At 34.9% G+C, this 26,134-nt stretch overlaps 1 protein-coding gene across 2 annotated transcripts in view; it reads right to left on the reverse strand.

Moving 5' to 3' along the window:
- Window positions 1-26,134, reverse strand: part of PHIP (pleckstrin homology domain interacting protein) — a 107,522-nt gene that overhangs the window by 9,077 nt on the left and 72,311 nt on the right. For both annotated transcript variants that reach the window (XM_032104872.1, XM_032104870.1), the window contains exons 21-37: window positions 25,525-25,665; window positions 24,648-24,724; window positions 23,719-23,950; window positions 20,531-20,650; window positions 16,797-16,904; window positions 16,283-16,407; window positions 15,990-16,072; window positions 12,809-12,920; window positions 12,530-12,591; window positions 10,790-10,945; window positions 8,711-8,831; window positions 6,889-7,014; window positions 4,832-4,904; window positions 4,386-4,436; window positions 3,945-4,094; window positions 2,359-2,511; window positions 150-313 (exon numbers count right to left, since the gene is read on the reverse strand). In XM_032104872.1, coding sequence (XP_031960763.1) covers window positions 150-313; window positions 2,359-2,511; window positions 3,945-4,094; window positions 4,386-4,436; window positions 4,832-4,904; window positions 6,889-7,014; window positions 8,711-8,831; window positions 10,790-10,945; window positions 12,530-12,591; window positions 12,809-12,920; window positions 15,990-16,072; window positions 16,283-16,407; window positions 16,797-16,904; window positions 20,531-20,650; window positions 23,719-23,950; window positions 24,648-24,724; window positions 25,525-25,665 — 2,054 coding nt within the window. The remainder of the gene's footprint in view (window positions 1-149; window positions 314-2,358; window positions 2,512-3,944; window positions 4,095-4,385; window positions 4,437-4,831; window positions 4,905-6,888; window positions 7,015-8,710; window positions 8,832-10,789; window positions 10,946-12,529; window positions 12,592-12,808; window positions 12,921-15,989; window positions 16,073-16,282; window positions 16,408-16,796; window positions 16,905-20,530; window positions 20,651-23,718; window positions 23,951-24,647; window positions 24,725-25,524; window positions 25,666-26,134) is intronic.

A 26,134-nucleotide genomic window follows, 5' to 3' on the forward strand; every position in this document is an offset into this window, starting at 1 on the left:
CATCATAGGGACTTGCATGTCAAAGCTACCATTCTGCAATATAGGGAATAGTAAAGGAAGTATTAAGAAAAAAAACACACTAAGTTTTATTGTTTAGGTATGTCAAAATTTCACAGCATTTCATGAATACTGTAAAGGAATTAACGTACCTGGATGCAACACTACTGGAAACTGAGCTGCTTCTACTTCTTTTTTTCCTTCGTTTCTTTATTGTATTTCTTTTATGAAAGCGTAGGGCAGATTTATAATCTGATAAAATAGAACTTATGTGTTCTTCAAAGAAAGCAGAAAGGCGCAAGCTCATGCTGTAGATCTAAAAAAGAAAAGCCAGTAAACAAAGTTATATATTTTTCCAAAGCATCCTCTTATTTATCACAATAGACAGAAAAGTAAAAAGTGGTTAATATAGAAATGTTTTAGGGAAATTTACAATCTGCCTGAACAAATATATCCTAACTCATGTGTAGGTTTAACTATTTTCATGGTTTTGAAAAGTGTATTACAACTGAAGATGACACAGAAAAGGAAAAAATTAGAAAATCTACTTTTTCAATTGCCTTTCCAGAATGTATCCCTTTCTAGCTTCAACAAAAATCATAAAGAGAGATTCTTAATGTAATTTTACTGTATCATACCTAGGGTCAAGAAATCTTATTTTCTGCTCTATTAAGTTGCATCCTTATATCCTGTCTTTGAACATCAGTCAATTTCTTTTATAGATTAATTGATACTACAAGTAAGTTGGCTACAACAGGTACAATAAATGTATTGGAATTATGTAGGTGCACTTTTTTTTTTTTTACCAGCTTTAGCCTTAGATGATTTACAGAGAGTCCCAAACTCAGTTTAGGTCACAAGTAATTATTTGAGCACAGTTGCTATTAATTCTGGAAACAAAAAAAAACCACCAAAGTGACTGTCTAGGTACTTTAAGGAGAGACAGCACCTTCTAAGAAACACAAAGACAATATTGAACCACTGCCTACTTAAAAACACACCAAACCATCTGAGCATCAGACTCAAAAGGTTTGATAGATTCTGCATGTGTTACTGGAGATGATATGCAAGGAATGTGTGTCTGATGTGTCCAGCTAATAAAAAAAAAGCTGATGACTGTAGGTTTACTGTTCAAGAAAGCATCAGTGATGTCAGTTTACTGTTCAAATAAGCACCATTGACATAAAGTAAGATGCTAAAAATAGAAGTGCATGACATAGTAAAAACATCACCATTCAACTACATGTTGCATGCACTGAAAACACATAGGTTCTAGAATATTAAAATTCTTGACATAAGAACCTTCCACTTCTACTTCTGAGTAAAACAAAAAAAGACAAATTTATTACTATACCAGTCTGTTTGGAAGAAATATGAAAAATGAAAGTGTCAAACGAACCTATGAGACCAGACAAAGCTAATGTCAGGTGAGATGAGGTCAAGGAGAAAAAGAAAGACCACAAAAGAATTCAGACCTCCCCCAGAAGCCCTGTCATTTGCTGCAACTGAAAGAGTAATTCTTTTATGGGCTATGGCAGCCTCAACAGTGAGTGAGACTATCTGCTACTGACTGGGGAGTAATCTCTGATCCTGCTAGTCACCTACTAAGAAATTTGTGCCCACGTCTAAAACAATGAAGTCCTAATGATTAACTTGCTATTTAGAACAGCCAAACATAAAAGCTGTTAATAAATCTAGTCTTAAAACCAAACACATATTAGTAGAAGAAAAGCTACACAGAAGCCTTGAACACGTGTAAATATGCATCTATAATTTAACTGCTATCAGGTACTGCACCTCCCACTAGCAAGACATCTCAGTACAAATCGCTTTGTAAGCTGACACTTTATGTAAACTGTCCTGTTTCCCAGAAATCCTAAGAGCTTCATTACAATCCCACTGCATACTGGTCAACAGCACAGAAGTTCAACATCCTCTGCTGTCTATACCTGGATATTTCAGTTTGGGGCAACCTTCAAAGTAGAGGAGCTCTCCGTGTGTTTGTTTTGAAAATCTAGTTTCTTCCCCAAACTATCAGTTAAATTTCACTATTGTACTCATGATCATGTTTTTACAGAACTTATCTTCCTTGTGGCTCCCTTTAGACCCACTTTCTAATATTTACTTTCAAAATACACATGCAGAACATCAGAACTTTTGGTATTTAAATAGCACACATTCCTTTCCTTTCAAATACAAAGCTAGAATAGTTTCTCAGAAATATTTCTGTTTTAAGAACAGAAATAATTTAACTTGTTTTTTAAAAGTAATCAAATTACACTGTCTCTCTGCCTTTTAGGTCGTATAGTTTTCAGATATAAGTGTTCTTTCAAACAACAATGGAAAATAATAAAATCTTACCCTTGATCTTTTACTTGGTGTATAGGCCTTGGAATTGCTGAAAATAAGTCTCACATCTTTACATAACTCCATTGGTGACTCGTAGTTGCCAGCTTCCAGTGTTTCTCTAACAGTAGCAAAGTCCATAGGAGTGTCAATAATATCTCTATAATCCTGTTTAGAAATAGCAAAGCAATTTATTACAAGTTCTTCCCCAAGCCTTAATGTATCATTTTCACTAGGATGAGTTTGATAAACCTGTTTAACCCAAATGTCCTCTTTAAATAGGTATGGAAGACTGCTGAAGACATTTTGCTGCTTTCCACTAATATACAACATACCTCCTTGCAGACATACTCAGCAGGGTCAAGGTTAGAAGTCCACTGATAGACCTAATTTATTTTATAAAGAGATTTTTTGAAACACAGAGCTCAGAATTTTGTGTCCTAAGGGTTGCATTACTAACACACTGACAGGAAGATAACAGTGATTTGAAAGTGTGACTACAAGCCTTCTGGGTGGCTTAGCAGCTCAAACTTGGGACTAAGACTAATACTGTTCTTACATATTAGCTTTAAAATATGAAGTTTGAATATTTGAACCTGATCAGAGGCTTATCACATCCTTTCTGAAATCTAAGCAGTTTCCCAAATGGAGACCTGACAATTTACAAAAGTAATAAAGTATTAAAAACTCACAGGCTTAGGCAGGACCCAATTCAAGCCAATGACAGAACCATTTTTCTAGGTTATGGAGGAAACAGAGACATATCCATACAACAAAAAGCTTAAATATCAAATTTAACCAAAAAGTTAACTTAATCCTTCAGAGCAAATAGAACCTGCAGGAGTGCCTCTGCATGTTAGGCTTGTGACACCAGGGAGCAGTGTGTTTCATGCCTAAGCCTAGTAGAGTGCTCTCTATCAGCTCATTTGAGGATCTCAAACACAGAGGGCCACTTGTAGTCGGCCACAGTGTAGAATTTAGGTTACTTCAAAAATAATGGTACCCAGTGGCTGCAGAAGTGTCAAGACTGACCTACTAGTGACTTCCTAAAGAGAAGCATTTCTTTTCTCTGAGACAATTAATTTTGCCCAAGTTAGTCATCCTAAAGTGATATTTTACAGAACTTAAGATATGCTAGAAGGAAAGCAAGCAAAATCTTTGCTTTATTACTTGAAGTTTTCATATGATCTTACTTTTAGCTTTTATACTCTGAAATGAAACCAATGATCCTTGACAACACGTCACATGCAACAACCAAACACATGCATTTAATATATGACCACTTTTCACTCAGAAAGGGAAAGACATCTTAATTGGAAAAGGTGTAATTTGCTTTAAAAGCTGTAATTTACTTAATAGCATAAGCATCCCTGAATATAAAATGTTTTCCAAAAAAAGTATCTGAAAGAGCAGAGAAGTATTATTTATTTTGAAATAAGTTTAAAAGAACAGTAAACATTATTATCAAGTGACAACGAAGTGCTGAAAAAAATTCTGTCACTACAGTTGCCTGAAGTTTCAATTGAAAGAATGGTCAACGTAAAAAAAAAAAAAAAACCAAACCAACCCACCACTTAGCAATTTTGTTCTAAAACACTCACTGGATACTCAAGAAGATCCACTGGTTGTCGAAATGGTTCGGAATCTTCACACTGAAAAATGAGATTCAGCAGCTCCTGGCATTGCTTCTTCCATGACTGAATGTCATATGACTGAGCCCGATTACGTAGCCGCCGCTTTGGCTGATGATCCTGAAATGACAATATTGCCCGGTACATATTAAATAAACTAGCTGCTTTTTTCAAAATCTAGTGGAAAAGTTACCCCACAGAATGTAAATGAATTCACAACATGCAGCACCACAGACAGAAATACTTTTACATTGAACAGCTCGGTAGAACAACATGTCACTAAGTTCAAAACTTTCAAAAAGCTGACATTACACAATACTAGAAATATTTCAGTTTTACATTCCATTGTTTAAAAATACATTTTAGCAACTGTAGCACTAAAAACAAACTAAAAAATTTAAAAACATTTACCTTTCTTTTTCTAGTGGAAGTCCCCGGCACATTTGTGTCTTTCTCTTCTTCCTTTGAGCAAGATAATGAGTCACATAAAAAGGTTAAAAAATATAAGCATATATGAGTAGGCAAGTTCTTTTATACTTCAGACTTATAATTTGAGTCTTTACAGTCCTACCCCGTCCCTCTGAGAAGCCTTTCATGTAACTGTCAATTTTGAGAACCTCTTAGAAGTCTAAGCAGCATCCTCCAGCAAACTATTAAAGCTCTCTGCACTAAAGGAAGAGAGGAGGCTGGATTCTCACCCAGTTTCCTAGCTGACAAGAAGAAACATTGTACTGACAGAAAAGTACACTCCACTTCCCTAACAGTGACTGAAACCAGTACTTTGGTCTTCCACAGGACAGACAGTGGTCTTGTTTCTCCAGTGTATCAATGCCAGTGCCCAAGACACAACCACTTACCTCATCAGAGTCAGACAACACTTTCTTCTTCATTGCATTGTATAACAGAATTATGTCATAGCAACTCTGATCTCTGTAAAAAGAAACACAAGCTAACATTTATTTTCCATCTTTACCTGTAGAACCAACTGTAATATGCCTAGGAAAAGGAAAATATTTATGAAGCCATTCCCAAATAAAATGAGAATGTGTTTAGTGCTATACGAATACTAAGAGAACTACAGTAATAAGTTAAGCTAACCTCTGCTCAAAAAGTTGTAAATTATAGATCACTTAACAGTGTGAATGTTTTAAAATTAAAAATCATAATCCTTTACCATGCATTTATTACCATCAGAAAAATCTATTCCTATACTATATAAAGGCCCATCTTGCTTTGTAAGGAGCATTAGAGTAAATTTACCATACAAAAGTGCAATTTAATAATTTAATTTAGCACCCGCAATGTATGACATTTGAAATGCAAGTGTGTAAGGACTAACACTGCTATTGCGTAAACCTGCATAATTAAATCAGTAAAACACACACTAATTTTCAATTCTTGATTAACATGTAAAACTCCTCTACAAAGGAAAGCCCAAAGGTGTTCTACTATGTAGCAGTACAAACGACTGGGAAGAAAAGTGGTTTGTAACACTTTTACCACTGTAACTGTAAACACTCAGCAACTCCACACCGGAATCAGCATCCATAATACAGGCTACTGCCATTACCACTAGAACAGCTATGAGAGAAGGTGAAAAAAGATAAACTAACTGCAACACCCACCCCCCATTTTCAGCTTTTTAAGATACTTAGGTAACTTAAGAAACTAAGACTCAGATTCTCAGATGCATCTAGATATTTCATTCTCATGAGAACTATAGGCTTTACTTTCCATTGTCTAGGCCTTCTACCTTACAGTTACAACCTTAAAAATAAAGTCTGGGCTTTACATGAATTGCTAGTTCATTTAAATTAGTATATTAATAGACTCAAGCTATAGGCCATTATTAAATAAGAATATCCAAGAATATCCACTAATTTAGCTAAGCCAATTAAAAACACACACTTTGAAAAACTCTGAGCCACATACACTTTGAAAAACCCTGAGCTGCTTAATTAATCAGAAAAAAAACCATGTAGGACAAAGATGTTAAAGAACAAAATTAGTAACAGAAAAGCCCTTTAGATACATATCTGTTCCTAATGGTGTATATTTCACTAAAACTTTTAACATCTAAAGCAGTTAAGTGTTTTACATTCTCCAGCCAGTATTAGACATCACAGGCACTGAAGAAATTGAGCATTTATTTATGGAGTCAAAGTCCTAGTCAAAGTTCTAATGTTTTTTAAGAACACACAAAATAGAAAAGAACTAGATTTAATTTAACACTGACAAACGAAATCACTAAAAATGTCACAATTTTTGTTAAACTAACGAAGTATCTTGCTGTGTCTACAAGGTGGAAATAGCAGCGCTCATTGTGTATAAGCAAACCAAGGCAGTGGACACAGTAAGCTCTTACAAACTTCAGGTCTGTAGATGTGTCAACTGACTGAAAAATCTTAACTATTTCTCATTGACTTTGTCTATAGATAATAATAGAACATTTGAAAGATAGCTACAACTTCTGTCAACTACAAAGCCTCTAATTTTTACTTTGCATACATATAAAACACCATTTTCAAACCTATTATAAATTGTAATCTAGATTTTAGAATTAAATTCTCCCAATTATGTTAACCCAGCCAGTATTCAAACTCAAAATTAGAACTCCTAACTTACCAATGAATATATCTGTAACTCCATGAAGATACTCAGACCCATTTTTATGATTTAGGAGAAAGTATCTCAAAATAAAATGCCATGCCAATCTATGCCACTCAATGTATTACAGAACTTGTTTTACAAATTTTTGAAATCTTTGTCAACATAAGGTTTATTCTTTTCTGCCCCAACAGCAGACAACAGGCTTATTTAAAGTGAAGAACTATCTTACTTTAAAATTCAGATCTAAAAAGGCTCGTACCTTGGTAAGAGATAGGAATAACAACAGACCTACTAAGCAACTCACTTTATGAAATGCAGCAGAAGATCTGTGACAAATTTGGCAGATTTGACAATAGGACTTCCAGGTTCATTAAACGTGCGAGTATTGTGTTCGATGTACCGGACTTCCCACATTAACGAAGAAAGGCGCCTGTGTAGAAACGGTTGTCAGAAAAGAAAAGGAGAAAGAAAGACAATTTCTAGCAATGTGTATGAACGGGGGGGGGGGGAAGTTACATCCTCCTTCTCATTTACTCTTGTTTTCCCTCACATCAGAAAACGTGCACATCGGATACGCTGCCCTGAGTGACCAGCAGAAGGCATCTTCCTCTGGCTTCCTGTTCTCATGTTATATTCTGTGGTAATCTATACAATGGCTTCAAGAACATACAGCTGACACCCCTCAGGAAAACTCAGTTATGACACTTCAGCTTTTATTATTCCTTTATGATATACATAACCCATCCTATATCACCTTTGAACTCAGTTAAGGATTAACAAAATAGTAATAAAAGTGTTTTAGAATATACCTTTTTGTGACAGATAGACAACTATCAGATTTCCCCTGATTTAATAACCTAATTATAGAATAGCCACATTATAAATAATGATGCATAAAACAAAATAACTGAAAAAATAGATCAAAATCTAAAAAAGACAAAATAATAAGATAACTCTGACAGCATAGAACTTACAGGTTTAAGGGACGCCTCATGAAAAGCTACCAAAAATCAAGTGATCAGAACAATCCACAAAATGTTATTAAAAAAAATAATTCACTGAAAAACACAACACAGGGTGGTTGCTTATTACCTAACTAGGCCTGGGCAATATTACAAACTAAAAAAAACCCCAATTTATTGAAGGTGTGTTGATTACCAAAAATAACTGCTTACTCTTTTGACAAGAGAAACAATCCAGCAAAAAGTTCTCTCCATCTGACAGCAAAGCAATACATTAGAGAAGAGAAAGCTGGATTATCTCATACCACACAATAAACACGGAACAACATAAGTTCAATATTGCAATACAATGATAAAAACCAGGGATCCTTTTTTGAAAATGAAAAAGCAAATTCAGTTTAGAATTCAATCTTCATTTAGCATGTATAAAGCACTAAAAATGAACTTTGAAATTTGGCCCAAAACAAAATGCTATCCATATTTATTCAAAAGAAACTAAAGCAACACTGATTTTTAAACAATAGAACAAGAACTCAAGGAAACAGAAGTAATTTAAAGAACTATAATTCAACATAGATATTTACTAGGAAAAAAAAAAAAAGAAGAAAAGGATAAAACCCACAGCAATTGCAATTGCAGTTTAGGAAAACATCAAAATGGTATCAAAACATATAAACTTCTTTTTATTGCTGTACAGCAACTCAGAATTTCAACACAAATAATTTAAGAAGTCACATTCTGTGTAGCTGGTTAAGCGATAATGCAAGAATATTTTTTAAAGCACATCAGGACAAAAAACCACTTGAGGTATTTTTAAGGTTTCTCATATTAAAATTATTTTAAAAGTACTTTAAAAAAAATTATGAAGTGGAAACTTAATGCTTTGGTCTAAAGTCCTTTTACTAACCCTGCAATTTGAATCTCACATGGAACAGGTCATTTGCATAATCAGGAATTTGAATGCCATATAGGTCTAAAATAAATTTTGGAGATGTTCAATCCTTATTAGAGTTTTAGAAAATGGAAACCTAGATCAAGGGTAGAAGACGGAAGAAAGTAAAAGCGCACATGTGCGCCCACCTTCTAGTTTGGTATGACAAGACAAAGAGCTACCAAAACTACAGCTGCTGGTAGATCACAGCAGAACCGAGACTTGGGTCTAACCTGTAAAATCTGCTTTCCAGTCTTTGCTTAATGGTACTGAGGTCTGTGGGATATGCCACAACAGTGCAATACATTGGGTAAGCTTGAAGATCCACAGGTGCCACAAACGCAGAAGCAATATCTAGATGAAAAAAAAACCAAACAAACCACAAAACCCCCAGTGTTATATACCACAAAGTCCCACAGCAGTTTCAAGATTCACCCCCCTGCAATATACGCTATTTCTTCATGTTTGAAATGCACAGCAGTTTCCCAAAAATAACAGTTACTACTCTAGATATTCCAAACTATTTCTGATATTCTATTTAGAATGCTTGCTGAGGTGTGTGCTGTACATACCATTGCTGCAGTGACTGGGTACCCATTCTGTTATGCATGAAGCACCACACTCCCCAGAGGCACAGCAAGTGCACATATAATATACACATTTGAAAAGTATAAAAGTTATCTACAGATGAAGGCATGTAATTCAGTATCATTATTTACAGCACAGGCTTGTTTCATTTCGTTTTGTATTGCCACTCTCACATCTTCAAACAAAGCAATCCATTAAATTCCTGCCATAAAAGTTACAGTGCTATTTCAGCCTCTGTAAGATGTGGGTAAAATCCACGCTCAAAGTAAAACAGAAACACTCTCTCCTGTCCCTACCAAAAAGCAAAGAAGCCTTCCAAAACCAATCCCATATAGTGCTAGAGGACTGCTGTGCAATTTAAGTCTGTGCACCGAAACAATGTTGCCATTTCCCTCCTCTGCTTCCAAGCATCATGAGGGCTTAGACAAATCATTCTAACATCTTATATCTCAAGGAAAAATACTGCAATACAAAACAATGAAACTACCTTTTAAATTCTTAAAAGTCTTTAAAAAACAGATAATATGCTGTTGCTAAAAAAAGACTGCTCTTCTTCTAAAAGCTGTTTACTTATTCTTTCGAATGTTCTAGCAACTGCTACTTTGTACCAATATGCACCACCACACGTGCTATAGCTAAATCCCAAACTAAGCAGTCTGTCGTACAACATAATGCAACCTTGTAAAGCATTACTCTTAGATGGCGCAGCAAAAACAGCTCAAATTTAATTTCCTCACAGTTTTTTTAAAACATAAATCTCTAATTTGTTTTACTGCACTGTACAGGTAATTCCTTTGTTTAGGAAGCAAAGGGAGGTTTCTTATGCAGTATGTCATCAAAGAAACCATATGGGATATACAGGTAATCAGAATTATTTCAAGAGTTAAGTTTTGTGGCTTTTTTGAAGCATGTCTTACTTTGTATTAAGTGCTTCAAAAATCAGTTAAACAAAGTGTCTGTGACAACATTTATATTTAATGCATGACCACTGTTAGCCCAAAGCCTAAGACTGCTGATTTAACACCTTTTGATCCCCATAAAGACATACAGAAGACTTCTAATTCAGCCTGTATTTGCTGATGGATCCCCATCCAGACATCCATCTTTGATCAGGTAAATTTTGCAGTGATGTGTTAAACATTTTTAACAATTACTTTTTCAGAAGCTATGTAAAGAGTAATTGCTCAACAACCAAATAGCAAGTAGCTTTCCTAAGGTAATCAATTACTTTTTCCTAAGCATTATGTATAATTAAGGAAAAATGGAGAAGAAATCAGGAATTAGAAAAGACTAATACAGGGAAAATCCACACATAGGTATTCATTATCTAATTAAATCTATGACTTTTTTCTTCCCCCCCATCTGTCTGTAATGTAGTTAATATTCTCTTAATCATAAAGGTTTTAATTTTAACCCCGAACATGAGAATCTGGTAGCTAAAAGTTAAAAATCAAGTACTTTCTTTTAACATGTAAACCCCCTAGCATATGTCAAATTATCTACAAAAAAGCAACAGTTACCTTGGGAAACAGGAAAAAATTTAGGTTTCATAAGTACTCACTATATAAAAACTTTTAAAATGTTCAGTGAGAAAGTTTTGTTCTAGTTAATCAAGAGGTTAAAGGTGTATTTTATCACAATTACTTTGGTAATTTCAGAAGTGCACATGATCACTGTCTGAAAAACATAAACCAAAAACATTTCCCATATTATTCAGAATTTACCTAGAGTCATTAGTTGATTTATCCCTGCAATAATTCTGTCACACTCCTCATCTCGGGTCCTGGAGCCCCACTCTCCATCCAAAGGTTTGTAGAGCAGTGTTCTACGTTCATCATCAGTTAAAGGAACACTAGTTCCCAGTTCTTCTGGAAATACAGCTGGAATGTAATATGAAAATTAAATAAAGCATAAATGTTTGCATCTTGTGTAACGCATATACCTGTAAATCAAAAATACCATGAAATCATTTTTACAAATGCATAGTTCTTGATTGCTCAAAGACATTTTGGATGTATCCAGTATCCTTTCTGTTTATTATTCTGTGTTACATTTAAATCCTTACAATACAGTTTGGTGCAGTAGTCCTCCCTGGAGAAAGATTTATCCTCTTACAAATAGCTAATTGTAAAATTTATTTTAGAACCAATTAAGACACTAATTTATCCCAGTTAAAACTTGTGTTTTGGTTTTGGAGTTATTTTTTGTTTAAAACCCAACATTCTTGGTAATAACTTGTTTTGGTAAGGAATGGCAGATGATTTCCAGAGGGAGTTTAAGATAACTTTGACATTTCTGCTAAACATTCCCCAGGTAGTAGTTCTACAATGTCACAGTTCTGAGTTCAAATGCTAAAACCAGAGTTCCTGAGTGTACAAAGGAATAGTGTTCTCACCTTAGCACCCTTGAGGACCTACCAATATTGACAATTTATAATGTAACAGCAGATTTTCAAGGTATGATGTTAAGCGGTCCTCTTAACAAGTTTTAAGAAGGTGTAACAAATACTGATATTTGTGAATGTAGTGAAAAAATCAGGTTCAGGTTTAGTTATCTTAAGCAGTACCTATCCTTTGTCTGAAAATGGTTTCTCCTTTCTTAAGACAACAGGAATTGGCCTCTACTAAAAAGTAAACAGGGCCTTCTATTTTAATTATTTTAGTTATGTTACCAGTCTAACACCTGTATTTTACTTATGACAAGGAGGTACCCATTAAAAGAAGGATTGAACCAAAATGAAAAGTTGAAATGAGCACATTTACAACTTAAAATAATTAAGAATTATTTATCGTTATTTTTGAGAGACAACATTATCAAATGTTTCATGGAAAACACAAACGAAAATGCTGATTCTACTTTGCTTTAACCAGAGTTCTATGAAGTCTTAAAAAAACCCAACCAACAAACCAAAAACCTATGTAAGAAGAAATACTACATTCTTGTCTGTGAACACGTGAACAGTGGCCATGGTATGCTGTCCACTCTGCAGCATGTGTATCTGCTACATGTGCTGGTCCAGAGGGGGAGAAAAATCCTACTCTGTACCAAACTTTCTCATAGGCACAGGTTGCAACTGCAATGCACTGAATGTCTGCAGGAATGCTGACGTATCTTAGAGCAGCCAGTTTCCTCAAGCTGATCTAGGGCATGGGTTTATCTTCAATCCTTCCTAACTGTACAAAGAGTTAAATTTAACTGTACATTATCTATAGTAATTTTTGTATTTGTCTATTTTCAACATCACTCAGTTTATCTAGCATGGCTGGTTTTTTCACAGTTCTTTTATCTTGATTCACTTCTAGTTTAGTAATTGATTTAAAGATACTCTTTAAATGCAACTGGTTTGTGGGCCTTCCTCCCATCACCCCAAAAAAATAGGATTGTTTATGTAAAACCATATAACATTTTTTTTTTTCTTCTTAAAATACACTTGTAAAGCAAATTCTATTATTAAGATAACATACCATTACTTGGTATCAGCTCCATGTCCCAAGGGCTCATCTTCTCAGTATCACCATTGTCCCAGCTTAAAAATAACCACACTTGAATTATCTACTAATATTGCTTCAACAATGTAATTATTTAATGTTTGTAACATAACTTAAATTTATATACCCCAGACTATTATAGTAAAGTGGTACAGAGAAATGCATGACTGAATTTAATGAAAGCAAGTTTCTCAGTCAGTACTTCAAATGAAATAACTAATTAACATAAAAAAGATTGAAGATAAATTTGCTAACCAGACATTGTAGCACTGGAATAAGCTATCAGGATAATCAGGCTGAAGAGGTTCCTGGCTTTCAATTGTTCCAAACCACCAAGCATCATCTATCACTGACCTGAAACGATCACCTAGGTAAGAACACAAAATAATTTCATTAATATAAGGCATGTTACCCTCCCAAGAAAAGCAGGTTTTAGATATATCTGGCTTGATCTTGAATACAGAAATCCTTTGGGACATTTACAGCCTTAGCAGGCAAGCATGAGTCAATGCTCAGTTAAAAAAAACCCAAACAAAACTACTAAATTCTTTCTGAAGATTGTTTTTTAACCAAAATGAAAGTTAATGTGGCATTTTAGAAAAATACCTATTTACAAATCTACCTATACATTCTTTACTTATGAATTTATTTCTTAATTTCATATAAAAGGTAAGACATTTCAATGCTTTAAGACTCCTTTAAGATTCAAATCTACTTGCATTAAATACTACCTGCTACCCTAAGATAACTGAGCACTATGACACTTCTATATGGGGAATATTTTACAAGCTGCTGAGCTCATCCTCCTTAGTTTCTGAAGGGCTTTTTCAGCGATGCAAATGTAATTCAAGAGGTTCATTCCCTTTACTATGCAGGCAATCTGACTGATAATAGAATAAAATTTATTAAAGCTTGCTCAAAAGGTTAGCAAAGTAATTTACTGTGACTTGCAATTGCTTCACTACCACAAAGCATTCACGCAGCTGAGAAAAAAGGTCAGAAGCATTATTTAAAAAAATTACACATGAGAATGCATGTATTACACAACATCATAAATGCTAACATTTTCTACAACACAAGCCACAAAATTTAGAAACAATTTTTAGTGTAGTATTCAGCTCAATATAAGAACAAATGTAATTTAAGTCTGAGATTCCAAGAACAACACATTTTTATGCTCATAGGATATACACTCTCAACTGCTGTAGCATTTGTTCCATTTCAACACATCCAACCTCTGCCCAAATGCTTGCTGAAGTTGTCTGAACTAACAGGAAGTAAATATATTCTCAAAAATGGTCTGCTTTCTTTACTGCATTTTTTTTATACTTTAAATTTAATGGATCACAAGTAATTCCAGGACAATTACAAAGCTTCTGTTAATAGTCCTAATTGTGCTGAATAGGACCAAGTAAACCAGAAATATCTGAAATGCAAGATCAAAAATGTAAATAAGGGCTGATGCTTTATTTTAAAAGAATAAATTATTTTCTGAAGAGCTATAAATTTACAGTCTTCCAATCTGGCCTTCCCTAGTGATCAGTTTTACAAAGAAATGTGCGTAGGTACAACTATGAGTGACTTCACTGAGTTGAACGTTAAGCAGAACAAAGCCACTTGAAGGGGCATAAAGTGGCAGCTGCTTCTAAGTTCTCAAGGGTCACAGCATTCCTACAGACAGAATGCTAAAGCAGGAAAGAACACGATTGAAAGAACCATCGCCTGAATCACTGCTTTCCCCATGTCCTCTGTGCTACCTCATCTATGCAGAGAGCAGTCCAAAATCTCTTACAAGAAGGTGGCTCTAGCGCAATTTTCCAGAACTGAGTATCCCCACATAAAGCACACTTGAAGATAACATAAAATGTATGTTGAATTTACAGTGGTTGCGATGTAAGAGACAGGTATGCACACCTGTCTAAGACATACAGCTGAAGTTGCAGGAATACTACTGGAATAGCTTTTAGCCCAAATATTAAACTTGAAGTTTAGTAAGTTTAGTAAGATAAAGATATGCAATAAATAGAATCGGAATACAAATAAGAACCTGTAATTTCTCAAACTTATGTTTGTTCCCTCTAAAAGGATTCATACATTAATATAAATTTAATATTAAAAATATAATAGATAAGAAAATATTTTTCCCTAAAACAAACAAAACCCAAACAACAACAAAAATTCACATTATTTGCATTGGAAGCTTGATAAAAGGTCCTGGTACTTCCAATACTTTCTGTGTAGCTTCAATTTATTCCAGACTGCAAATTTCTTGAAATACAGTTGCCAGCCCAGGAAGCCTGGCTAGGCTATTTACAAACAAATTATGGCAATCATTCTGGTGCTGCTGCGATTTTGTGCAAAAACATGGCATAGCAGAGGAGGACAAGACAACAGATCCATAACCATGAAGAAAGAGCAAAGCTTAGTGACATACGAGTAGATCTTGATCAACCTTGTCACTTAAGAGATCTTTAAACTGAAATGATCTTTGAAGAAGAAATCCAGGTTTACATTTCTTAGTGGATCAGAAGCCTAGGTCTTTACCAAATTCCCAATAGAACTGAAGATGAACTGTCTTTTCAGACAACATAGCGTGAAGTATGAGATGATGTGGAACTTACTCCTATGCCATCATGTAATTTATACATCTACTGCTAAGGCACACAACCTAAGGATATCATAGGACAGAAGATTAATTTATTGCATTGCTGAAAGGTGATCTTTGTCATCATATGGAAAAGATGACTAGGAAATTGATCTGACTGGAGGACCTAACAGTCATGGGCATTCTTCCAGTATCCAGTACTCCAAAATAACTGAGCACAGGCAAAGTAAAAAGAATCCAAGTCATTCCCTCATCACTTAGCAGTGAATTATAACTATATACACTTCAACGCAGCTAAACCACAGGGTTTAGAACAGAATTCAAAAAGTGTAAGAAGATGGAAAGAGCACTCTTTGTACAATCTAGAAATCAATTTCCAATTTTTAAAAAATTATTTCCATATTTTCAGCAGATATTTCAGAAATTGAAAAAAAAAATAATCCTAGTAGCAATGCAGTTGTAGGAGGGCCTTCGATTAAAAAAAAAAAAAGATACACACAATATATAGGCTACAAGAAGTTATCAGCTAGCAATAAACACCATATTCCTCAAACCTATCCCTAACTATTCGCTCTGCAAATATACAACTGACTTTTTCTTTGCAGTTTCTTTTAGAGATCACCTTCACTATTTTGCTTGCTTGCTGACACTTTGATCAAGGACAAAGTAGAATTCCCCAGCTAACTATGGGCATATCTTAGTCTCTGATTTCAGCACAGTATTAGGATTTATTTACTATAACCTACTTTTAAGAAAGTTATCATGAAAATAGGTAGAAACTTAGAAAAACAAGCAAACAAAACCACAGCACGCAACTCTCCCACAACTCACCTATATTCCATCGCCTATGCTTCGCATCATCGAATTGTTGCCTCAAAACTAGGAAATCTATGACATCTGGCATATCATGGTACCTAATTACAACAGAACACATAACTATTAAGTGATAAAACAGAAAAAGCATACAGTAAGGCACTTACATAAAAAAATTAACACTTCGAATCCAACACTTGAAAAGCACAAGGTCAATATTACTGTCATCATTTAACTTTCAACCTCAACACCCCCCTGGCCATCCCCCTCCAAGAAAACTCCCAATTTGCATACAATACTGCTTTCCTTACTTCATGGTGAAGGCTCCTCCAGTCAGTTTACCCGTATCAGGGTCAAGAAAAGCTAGTTTAAGACAGCAGAGAGTAGGCAATCCCACTTCATACTTAATCCCAACTATTTTCATCAGCTCTTGCTCCTAGAATAAACAAAATGTACCACCACTGAAGTTAACTGAAATAGCTTTCTGAAACATGAAAATATGGGTATATTGAATATACTATATTTCTGCCAGATCACATCAAAATCAAGAATCTGAAATTTAGTCTTCCACAACAAGCTATTATTTCACAATGCAATATGTTTGAAAAATTTGCTGTGAAGTATAACCATCTCATCTGCTCGAGCAGATACAAAAAGTAGCACAGTTGAAGGTCTGGTTTCATTTGACTATTAAGTTAAATTTTTCCTCTTACTTTACAATATTAGGAGCACTAAATTTATTTCTATCAAGGAGTTACTTCCAGTTAGTTTCTATTTTTTTTTTTTAATATTAAGATATAAACAAAAAAGAAAAAGAAGTCATACCCGCAATTCCATTTTATGCCATGGTTGTTTCTTGGGATTAATATTATATACTTTGTTCTTCTTGGCCATTACAACGTATGCTTCATGACCTTGTCGGAAATAGTAGACCTAAAAGTGAAGTGTGACAGTTATCCAACAAAGACTCTGAGGAGCTGAAATGCTAACAAGTCACTGCCATACAGTGTGTGTACTCTCTCTTTCATCAACTTTTCAGTCTGTTTTCCTGCAAAAGTTGTGGGTTCTTAAAAAATTAAGTGGAGGAAAATTTTAAAAGCTATTACAGAAACATTTATAGAAAAAAGCAGGAAATACTTAGAACACTGTTTTCTGTATGAACAAAATACCCTAAATTACATGTGAGACCAAAACAAAATCAGTACAAAACCATCCATGTATCATTGTACCACAGAGCAACTCAGTGACAGCAACAAGAATTCCACTAATCCACCTGGTTAATCATCACTGCAGGACAGCCCTAAGTTAACAATCAAGCATCACTAAATTCACTATCTATCTTATCTTTTTTGAACAAGAATATATTCTAGAAGGAAAAAAGTCTGTTATTGTTCTGGTAAGATTTTGGTGTTTGCTTCCATGTAACTGAAAAAATAGCTTAACAAAGGCATGAACAAACTAAAAAAGACATTTCCAGTGCTTATTAATTTTTTTTTAATCCTTCCAGTATAAATTTCCATGGTCAGACATCCAGAGTCTAACAGTTCTACTTTGATCTTGTTGTATAAGATACCACATGGATGAACACTTTTATTATAAGCCATCACTGTAATGAGGTAGTAAGCTGAAACCCATAAACATGTATTCAAGGAATGTATTTGAAAAGCAAAACAGAGGTTCCACAAACTAGCTAGAACAAAATCTGATAAATGGCTGTATTCTTGGTACGATGCATGCCAAACAAAAGATCCTCTGTAAGTGTCCCAACATGGGATTTCCATCTAACAGCATGAGGGAAAGATAGCTTTAATGTAAAGGTCCAATGCAACAAAAAAAAAAAAAGCAGAGCAGAAATCCCCCTAAGTTTTAAAATATACAAATAAACACACTAATATTTGTATTTCTATCTGCTTTCCAAAACTCTTGTTTAAAACATTGTGAAGAAGTGTCTGCCAACTTTCTACATTAACAGGTACTGAACTCTTAGTGTCACATGGAAATTTTTAACTCTTTTAAATGGAGAAGGACTCAGCATCACATTTTTTTTAAATCTGGTTTTAGAGTATTCAATATACACAATATCCTCATAGGGACAAAACACATAACAGCTACAAAAGGCATGAAAGCAGTGAGAATCTCTTAGGCATTGTCAGAATCTATCTGTCAGGAAAAGGAAGAGGCTACTGAGACAAATCTGAAATAAGGCCACTTTACATTACACTCTCAACATTGTGATGATTGTTTCCCATACCTTCCAGTGAATCAAAACAAAAAAGTGCACAGGCTACAAACAATCTCTACTACACTTAGTGTTTCTGTGAAACCACTACATAAATTCAACCTACTCTTTACAGAAGTGAAATATTCTGTATTTTGCAAATGGCTCTAAGCATTGCATCTTCTGTCAGAAGAACAAATTTGGAAGATTTCTGTGAAGAAAAAAAATTCATGTCTTTTACCAGGAACTATTCTTTTTATTCTTGATTAATTCCTGCTTCTTCATGTTTGTTGTAGGACACAGACAAAACTGTTCTTTATCTGTGTTAATGGCAGAACACTCCAACAAACACGCCTTGTATTTGGATATTCAGACAGGGAAGTTGCAGCCCCATCTCTCTGGTGTATTTCCACTGTTCCTCAAGACACATGGCAGAGATCTGTAAACAGCACTATTCAGAAAGGGAAATGTGGTGGCACGTGCTATTCTTATGCACTAAGTGTAACTAAATATAGCACTACTGTTTTTTCTTACTTTTTTGTACAGCTTGAGAACAAATTTGAAATATCTCTCCTCCCAAATCTTATAAAACATACCTACTATCCAGCAAAATGTTGGAAGGCCACACAATATCTCTTCTCACAACATTTTTCTAATTAAACCAACCCTTTATTTCTGTGAATCTCAAAAGTAACTTTCTAGATTAATAATTTCTTTTCACATATTAAGTAAATCTGGGGAAGGCAAGTATCAGAGATGGAATTTCAGACAGAGCAGCTAGATTACAAACGTACTCTCTATTGGTGCAATTATTCCTCCTTTCTAGGCACAGGACAGGAAACTTCCTGTTCTCCCATATAAAGCATTTTCAGCAAAAGGATGTACCCCACTTAGATATTCCTAGTACACACTGTACATGCTACTCAGCAGGTGCCAAATCAAACACAACAGTTTATCTTACTAAACCAATACGATATTAAAGTCTCCTGAGCAGTATGGTACTGATAAATCCTTGCCTGCTTCACTGTATCCAGATGGTATCAGGCACCAAATATATTTATTTGGATTTGATCTTTGAACAGCAGAGTTTCCAAAACATGCTTACTGGAGGGTATAAATCCATAAGCATTTTCTCTTGTTGCATCTCTCAACTTCAAATGCTCCTTCCGTCCCTCACTAGCTTTGTCAATGTAATTTTTGCACAGTTGTGCTGTGAACTGGATCTGTGAAGTGATCCAGTAAAAACAAAACTGCTTGCACATGCAACCTCTGCTTCTGATTCAGTTTCTAAAGTGGTGCCCACAAAAAGCTTTAGCTTGGGAACAAAGTTAATCAACTTTGCCACCGTTTCAAGTATTTCTCCAACAGCATTCTGTAGGTCTGATCTATACAACAACTCTGTTTAGCAACTCAGAAAACATGCTGCTCCCCAAGGAGACAACACACTGCCCATTACAGCATAAGCCAGCTATTTCCTCTTATTTTAACCTGAGGGGGTTTTAAACATGCACAGACTCTGGCTTTCAAGACTGCATTTTATCCAGTACTACTTATTTGTACAATTCACTGTAATGTTCACTTGCTACATATTCCAAAGTAGAAACTGGTGGGTGTCCTTTTGCTACTGTATTTTCAGACATCGGGTCATGTTTACGGAGTGTTTACAGTCTGGTTGGTATAAAATACATATAAATAAAATTTTTCTTGTGGTTTTCTGTTCTAAGAGACTAGCAGAAGTTTTCTGATATCAGGAACACAAGTGAGAAGGACAATATCAGAGTTTTCCTTCTGAATAAATGATTTTTTTTAAAAAATTACATTGTCCACTCAAAACAATCACACCAAACAAAAAAACCCACAACCTTCCCCCAGAGGCTTAATTCCTGGTTTTTACTTCAAGTCCCAAACTGAAGTATGTTTTCCAGGCTTAATTTCATATTTGATTTCTTACCTGTTCTTCAGCATACCAAATGCTCTACAATTAAGGAATATTTTCATGACATAGAGCACCTCATACAGCTTGTTTACAGGTGTCATAAGGAAATTAACACACTGAATACCATACAAGAAGGCACACTACTGCAACAGCAAGGAATAATAATAATAATAATAATAATAATAATAATAATAATTTTTTTTAGACGTCAAAGCAACACTGTGCAGAATATTTTCTAAATACAAGGAAGTGAAAGCAAATTTTAGCTAGATCAAAGAATGTTTTTAAGAAAATCCGAAATATTTTGATTGTAAGTCTCTGGGGAAAAAATGCACAGATTAAAATAAAAAAGGCAAAAACAAGCCAAAAGAAGCAAGGACACATAGGGAAAACTAACTACAATACCTCATCCCCCATCTGTGGCACAAATGGGCACCGCCGAGGAACAGTATCTGTAATCCATGCTGAAGGCAGCCATTCTTCCAGCGTCAAACCATTTTCTGCCAGAACTCCTACAGCCAGCCTCTGAAGAAAACATACACATCAGATTAGTATGAAATTTTTGCTAGCGTGAGGATTAATTTTAACTGCCTTTTGAGTTCTTTTGCGGGGGTGTGTGGGGATGAGCTCTAACAAAAACTGAATTTAATAACAGTCCAGTAGCCATGTCTTGTGCCCAAAAAGAAAAAAACAGAAGCATGTCATTTACTCTAATCCACTTGGTTGCCTTGACCAAAACAGCACTAAATTATACAGCTGCCTCCAATTAGGGAACCTTGCACAAAACAAGGAGGAAAAGATTTATGAGGTAAATCATGTGAAAATTACCTGGATTGGGTACATCCACCTTACCTACTGGCATATTTACTATAAAGTGCAGTGGAACTGCACTTTCTGAATGTATTTCCACATAACATACTTGAAAGCAATGACACTCACTGCAGTTGCTTGTCCTAGGTGCACACTGCTTGTCTGTATCTAATAGGTCAGATTAAGCAGGGGTTTGTACAACCATTCAAGCAAGGCTGCTTTGAAATTCCTAACAGGATCTTATGTGTGTACAGACAGCAACCCTGGATGGCTGTACAGAAATCCACTCCATACAGCCACTGATGGAAGACTCTGCATCTCCAGACTGCAAATAGGATACACCACATGTAATTCCATTACACAAATTCAAGTGTGGTTTCACATGACAAGTAGTACTTTGATGAGTGCACCAGCAAGTATCACAGGAAAAAAATATACATAAAGTTAAAAAAAAAGTCCACCAAAAAAAAAAATTAAAACAGAACCTCTCTATTGTAATAAATCAATAACATAGAAGCACTTTGTGAATTCTGAGGTTCAAGCAGGTCTGTCTTGCAAAAAACTGGTACACTGCATCAGAGCAAAGTGTCTAGCTAACTGGTGAATTATGGGAAGGTAAGAAACAGCCTTTAACCAGAGAACCTTCCCTTGTCATATCTTTACACATTAATCATCAGTTTAAAGCTCTCTGGAAGCCAAACTTGATCTTAGTTATTCAACAGGAAGGCACTATTTCCAGTGACTTTTTAAAGTAATTTCTGCAACTCTACTAAATGCTTTAGTAATTAGTTCCACTACCTGACTACATGCTCAGGTGGATTTGGGGTGTTTGTTTGCTTTTGGGGGGGATAGGGATGTTGAACGGGGAAACGGCTCAGTTCTGAGCTTCATGTCTGTGTCATTGGGTGCTACATCTTATTGTAACAAAATAAGGAAGGATATCGTTCTGCATTTATTCCTTTCTAAACCATGATAGTTTTATACAAGCTTTTTCATCATATCTCTTCCAAACTCTCTCCCTTCTAAGAGAGACTGCTCTGTGTCTGCCCAAAAGAACCAAAAATGTTCTCTACTTTTGATCTTTCTGGGTGATCCTTCCTTGTCCTTCTTCACTGCCATATCAATTTTTTAGACTGATTTTTGGTAGAGGAGATTAGAAGTGTAAGCACCATTCAAGATCATGAAGCCCATGCATTAATAGACATGACTGTCAATTTTTCTCTGCTCCTTTCTTAATTTCTAAGATTCTCTGTGTGGCTACAAAGACAGTCAAAACTTCTTTCCTCAATGAAAAGCCCTAATTTTGAATCAGGATCAGGATGAGGAAGAACTTTCTATCAGAAAGGCCTGTGAGCTCTCTGCTCAGTAAGGAGGTCAAATGTCCACCAAAAGAAACTTCAAAGACTAACATCTGTCAGAAATGACAGCTGTAATTAATGGGATAGAGGAAAGAGAGATGATTTTCTGCAATTCCTTCCAGCTTCATATTTTCTTGTGACTCAAGAAATAAGCAGGTCAGCTTTAAAAGTCTGAAATATCTAGGCCTGATATTTTTTGAATTAAAGACATCCTGCATCTCAATAACTGGGACTAAAATGGATGCAAGATTCCCAAACCACTCAGTTTAGTTTTAATCTAAGTGGAAATATTAGGCTGTCAACCAGTTTTTTATTTTATAATAAGAAGCTAAACTAGAGGTTTCAATCATTAAAAAAGCCCCCCACCATATATTTTTCTCATCATCTTTGGTTTCTTATGTCTACTGATACCTTCTTTTGGTTTCAGACTGTGTAAATACCAATATACTATTAGTATTGACAGTACAACTAATAACTGCACAATAAACAAAAAAGCAGCCTAAACAACGAATAAAGACTACCACCTAACATCCTGCATGCCATACCAGAGATTCACAGTAAATCTGACACTGTGCCAACCTGCATATTTAAATAGCTGTTTTGTCAGTTTACCTTCTAATGAGGGCTAAAACATTGAAATAATGATCTTAAAGAACGCTGAGGACTTCTAACCTCATAAATAAACAAAATACAGTTATTTAGTTTAGACGATACAGCTAGCTTCTTTGGGTATTGCAAAAACAGAAGCTTTAAGTTTACAAAAACAATTAACATCTACCAGATAGATCACTTCTGGTCTCTGTAAAGAAAGAAGGAAGAGTGAAGTTTTCAGATCTAACAATTAAAAACAAAACAACCTCTCAAAAACACACTGAAAATAACCAAAGTCACAGAAAATTTCTATGCACTGATCTAAACTGAAATTACATTATATTAGAAAGCAAACAAAACACAAACAACAAAATCCTGATGAAGTCATATTTGCCTTGATGGAGATAGAGTGGCAAGCATAATGCGAATATCGTATATCATACAGAATTGACAGAAAAAAATGGCACGGTTGTGCAGATCTAAAAGAAAGTGCAATTATATGGGGAGCCAGGTCAGCACAGCTGTAAAAAATACTGGCACATTATACCAATACTCAATTGTATTGGAAGTTGAATACTCTACTTCCACAGAAAGGGTTTCTGGTGTGAGCAAGGAGAGTGATACGGACACTAGAAGTGTTCCTTATGTCAAATGTATCATTATAGCCATCTATCATTTGACTTGCAAGTCTTTAATTATCATTTGTTATGAGTGAAAGTCATGATGTGTTTTAAAATCAGACAATATTAAGGTGTATATGTAACTGAATCATTCATTAAATTATTTCTAAGTTAGCAAGAATGAGCAACCTGCAATACACAAAGAACATCTAACCTTTTGTTTTCTCTCTTTGGGTTTCCTCTTCTTTGGTGATGTTGATGGTCCATCTTTCTCCTCAATACCCTTTTTCCTTTCCTTTTTAATTTGCTTCCTTTGTTTTTCAGGTTCTTCTTCATCCTCTGAACTACTTTCTGCTTTCTTTGTTTTAATTTTAGGAATTTTCTTTGGTGGTTGCAAATTGATTCCTGCATCTGCCGTCCAGTCAGAATAATCACTAGAATAGTCACTACATGAGATATAACAAAGAAAAAAGAAATTAAAACCCCAAAGTTAAAAAGTGCATTGGATTACATAATATAACCCAATAAAAGGTTACAGTTAACAGTCTAGCTAACTACAATATTTTAATGGTTAAATTTATTTAATCCTTAATAGTTAAATTTATTTAATCTTTAAAACCTTATATTCTATCTACAATTTAAATGGTAGTAAACAAAAAGCCCTGACATCATTTGGTCTTGTAAGAAGCTTAACTTATAGCATCCCTCAAAGTAAACACCCTGTTTACTTCATCAACTCAAGATGATACACACTGAAGTCTGGATATTGTTTTCAAGATTTCTGGCTTTGAATAGCTTTGAACGAAAAAATAAAGGATGATTTATTCGCTAATTTCAAACCAAGGATCACAGATCAGACAGAGTCATAGGAAACTGCTACTACCTGCCTGAAACATTTGTGTGTCTGAAAAGAAATACCTTCCTGCAAAACAATTGTGCTTCCAGCAAACAAGGACAAAATCTTCCTGAATTTTAGTTAGCAATATGACTGAAAATTAAATCCTGAAAGTTTCATGTTCTTGTTCGCTTTTTCTTCTAAATCTGCACACGTGTTAGTTATTACTCATTAATTGTTTACAGCAAAAATTATTAAAGACTTATTGGCAAGAATTTTCTCTGTAAGGTATATATACTGTCACTTACCTAGAACTGCCATCACTGTGCCATGCTCTTTCGTCATCTTCTGATGTTCCACCGCTGGCAACAACTACTTCCCCTTCCTATTAAGGAGAGCAGCGGGCATTGGGTAGGGACAGAGGGAGAGGCAGAGAAAAAGAAAGCATTTTCTTTAGAGCTTAAGTTATAATATATGACAATAGAATGAAAACTTTTCTAGGCTTTATATGTGTGATAAACATATGACATTCTAGAAGCTTTATTCTAAAAAGGCATTTTAGTTTGCAGATAGTTCCTTTACTTTAGTGGTCTTATATAAAGAAGTATGAAGCTATCTGTGCTCGGCCAGACACAGTGTAGAGCAACATTTTTCATCACCATTTGACAAGGCTAGCTTACCTTCGCAAAAATTATTTCAAGTCTTTTTAATGTAGTATTTCCACATCTTTTCAATATCAAAAAAAACTCCAATATGAACTTTATGTACTCATCACTCATTCTGTACCGTATTTACAAAAGCACAGAATGATTGAGGATGCAAGGGACTTCTGGAGGTCATATTATCCAACCTCCCTGTTCAAGCAGGGTCACCTAAAGTTGGTGACCACGCTGCTAGGCCATGTGGGCAGTACTGACTAGGCTTACAAGTTACACATATGCTTTGCAAAATACCCTTACAAATGAGCATTTTTCTCCTTTGTCAATTACTTTTTAAGTCAAAGCTAAACACATACAACAGTGTGTGAAAACCTAACACAACATAATTTTTTTAAGACATGAAAGCAAACACACAATGAAAAATGTAACTTGAGTTTCCACTAGAAACAATGTTTCATTAGCTGAAGCAGGAGCTTAATGAGTAGAAGTGGAATATGTAAGACTGCCTCATGAATAAGGATCTTACATCTGAAGAACTGTGTCCATTTTCCAACTCTTCAGCAGGCCTTGCAGTTTCTTCTACTGCATATCTTGTACGGTAGTTGTGCTGATTAGCTGCTTGTTTCTTTGAGTCACTAGCGTCTAGTAAATTATCATGAGAATGGTTCTGTGAAGATACAAAAGTCAAAATATATAATTTTTGAGCATACATTTTATTAATACATGGCATTTTCTTTATTAATAGTATTCCAGGAAGCAATTTTTGCATTAGGAAAAAGTTACAAATCCAAGTCTAAAGAGCTGCTAAAGAAAACACTCCACGTGCATAGTTGAATGAATATAAGCACCAAACAGTTCAGTGTATTCTGGAAATAACTAAATTTCTTCTCAGGCACAACACAATTTTTAAATCTGTAATTATTAAAAATACTCATTCTCTGCAAAGTACATGTCAGTTAATAAGGACTAAAACAAGGGCTAAAACATAACTACTGATAGGCTGCTAAGGGCTTGTAAAAGCTCAGAATTACACTAAAAATGGCCAAGGAAAGGAGACTCTTAAACAGAAGTCCAGAGTGTTATTTTGCAACCGAGGGGTCAGATGTGTTAGAAGAGAGACCCGTACAGTAATACAT

Source organism: Corvus moneduloides, chromosome 3 (genome assembly GCF_009650955.1).
Source record: "Corvus moneduloides isolate bCorMon1 chromosome 3, bCorMon1.pri, whole genome shotgun sequence".
NCBI classification, from domain to species: Eukaryota; Metazoa; Chordata; class Aves; order Passeriformes; family Corvidae; genus Corvus; species Corvus moneduloides.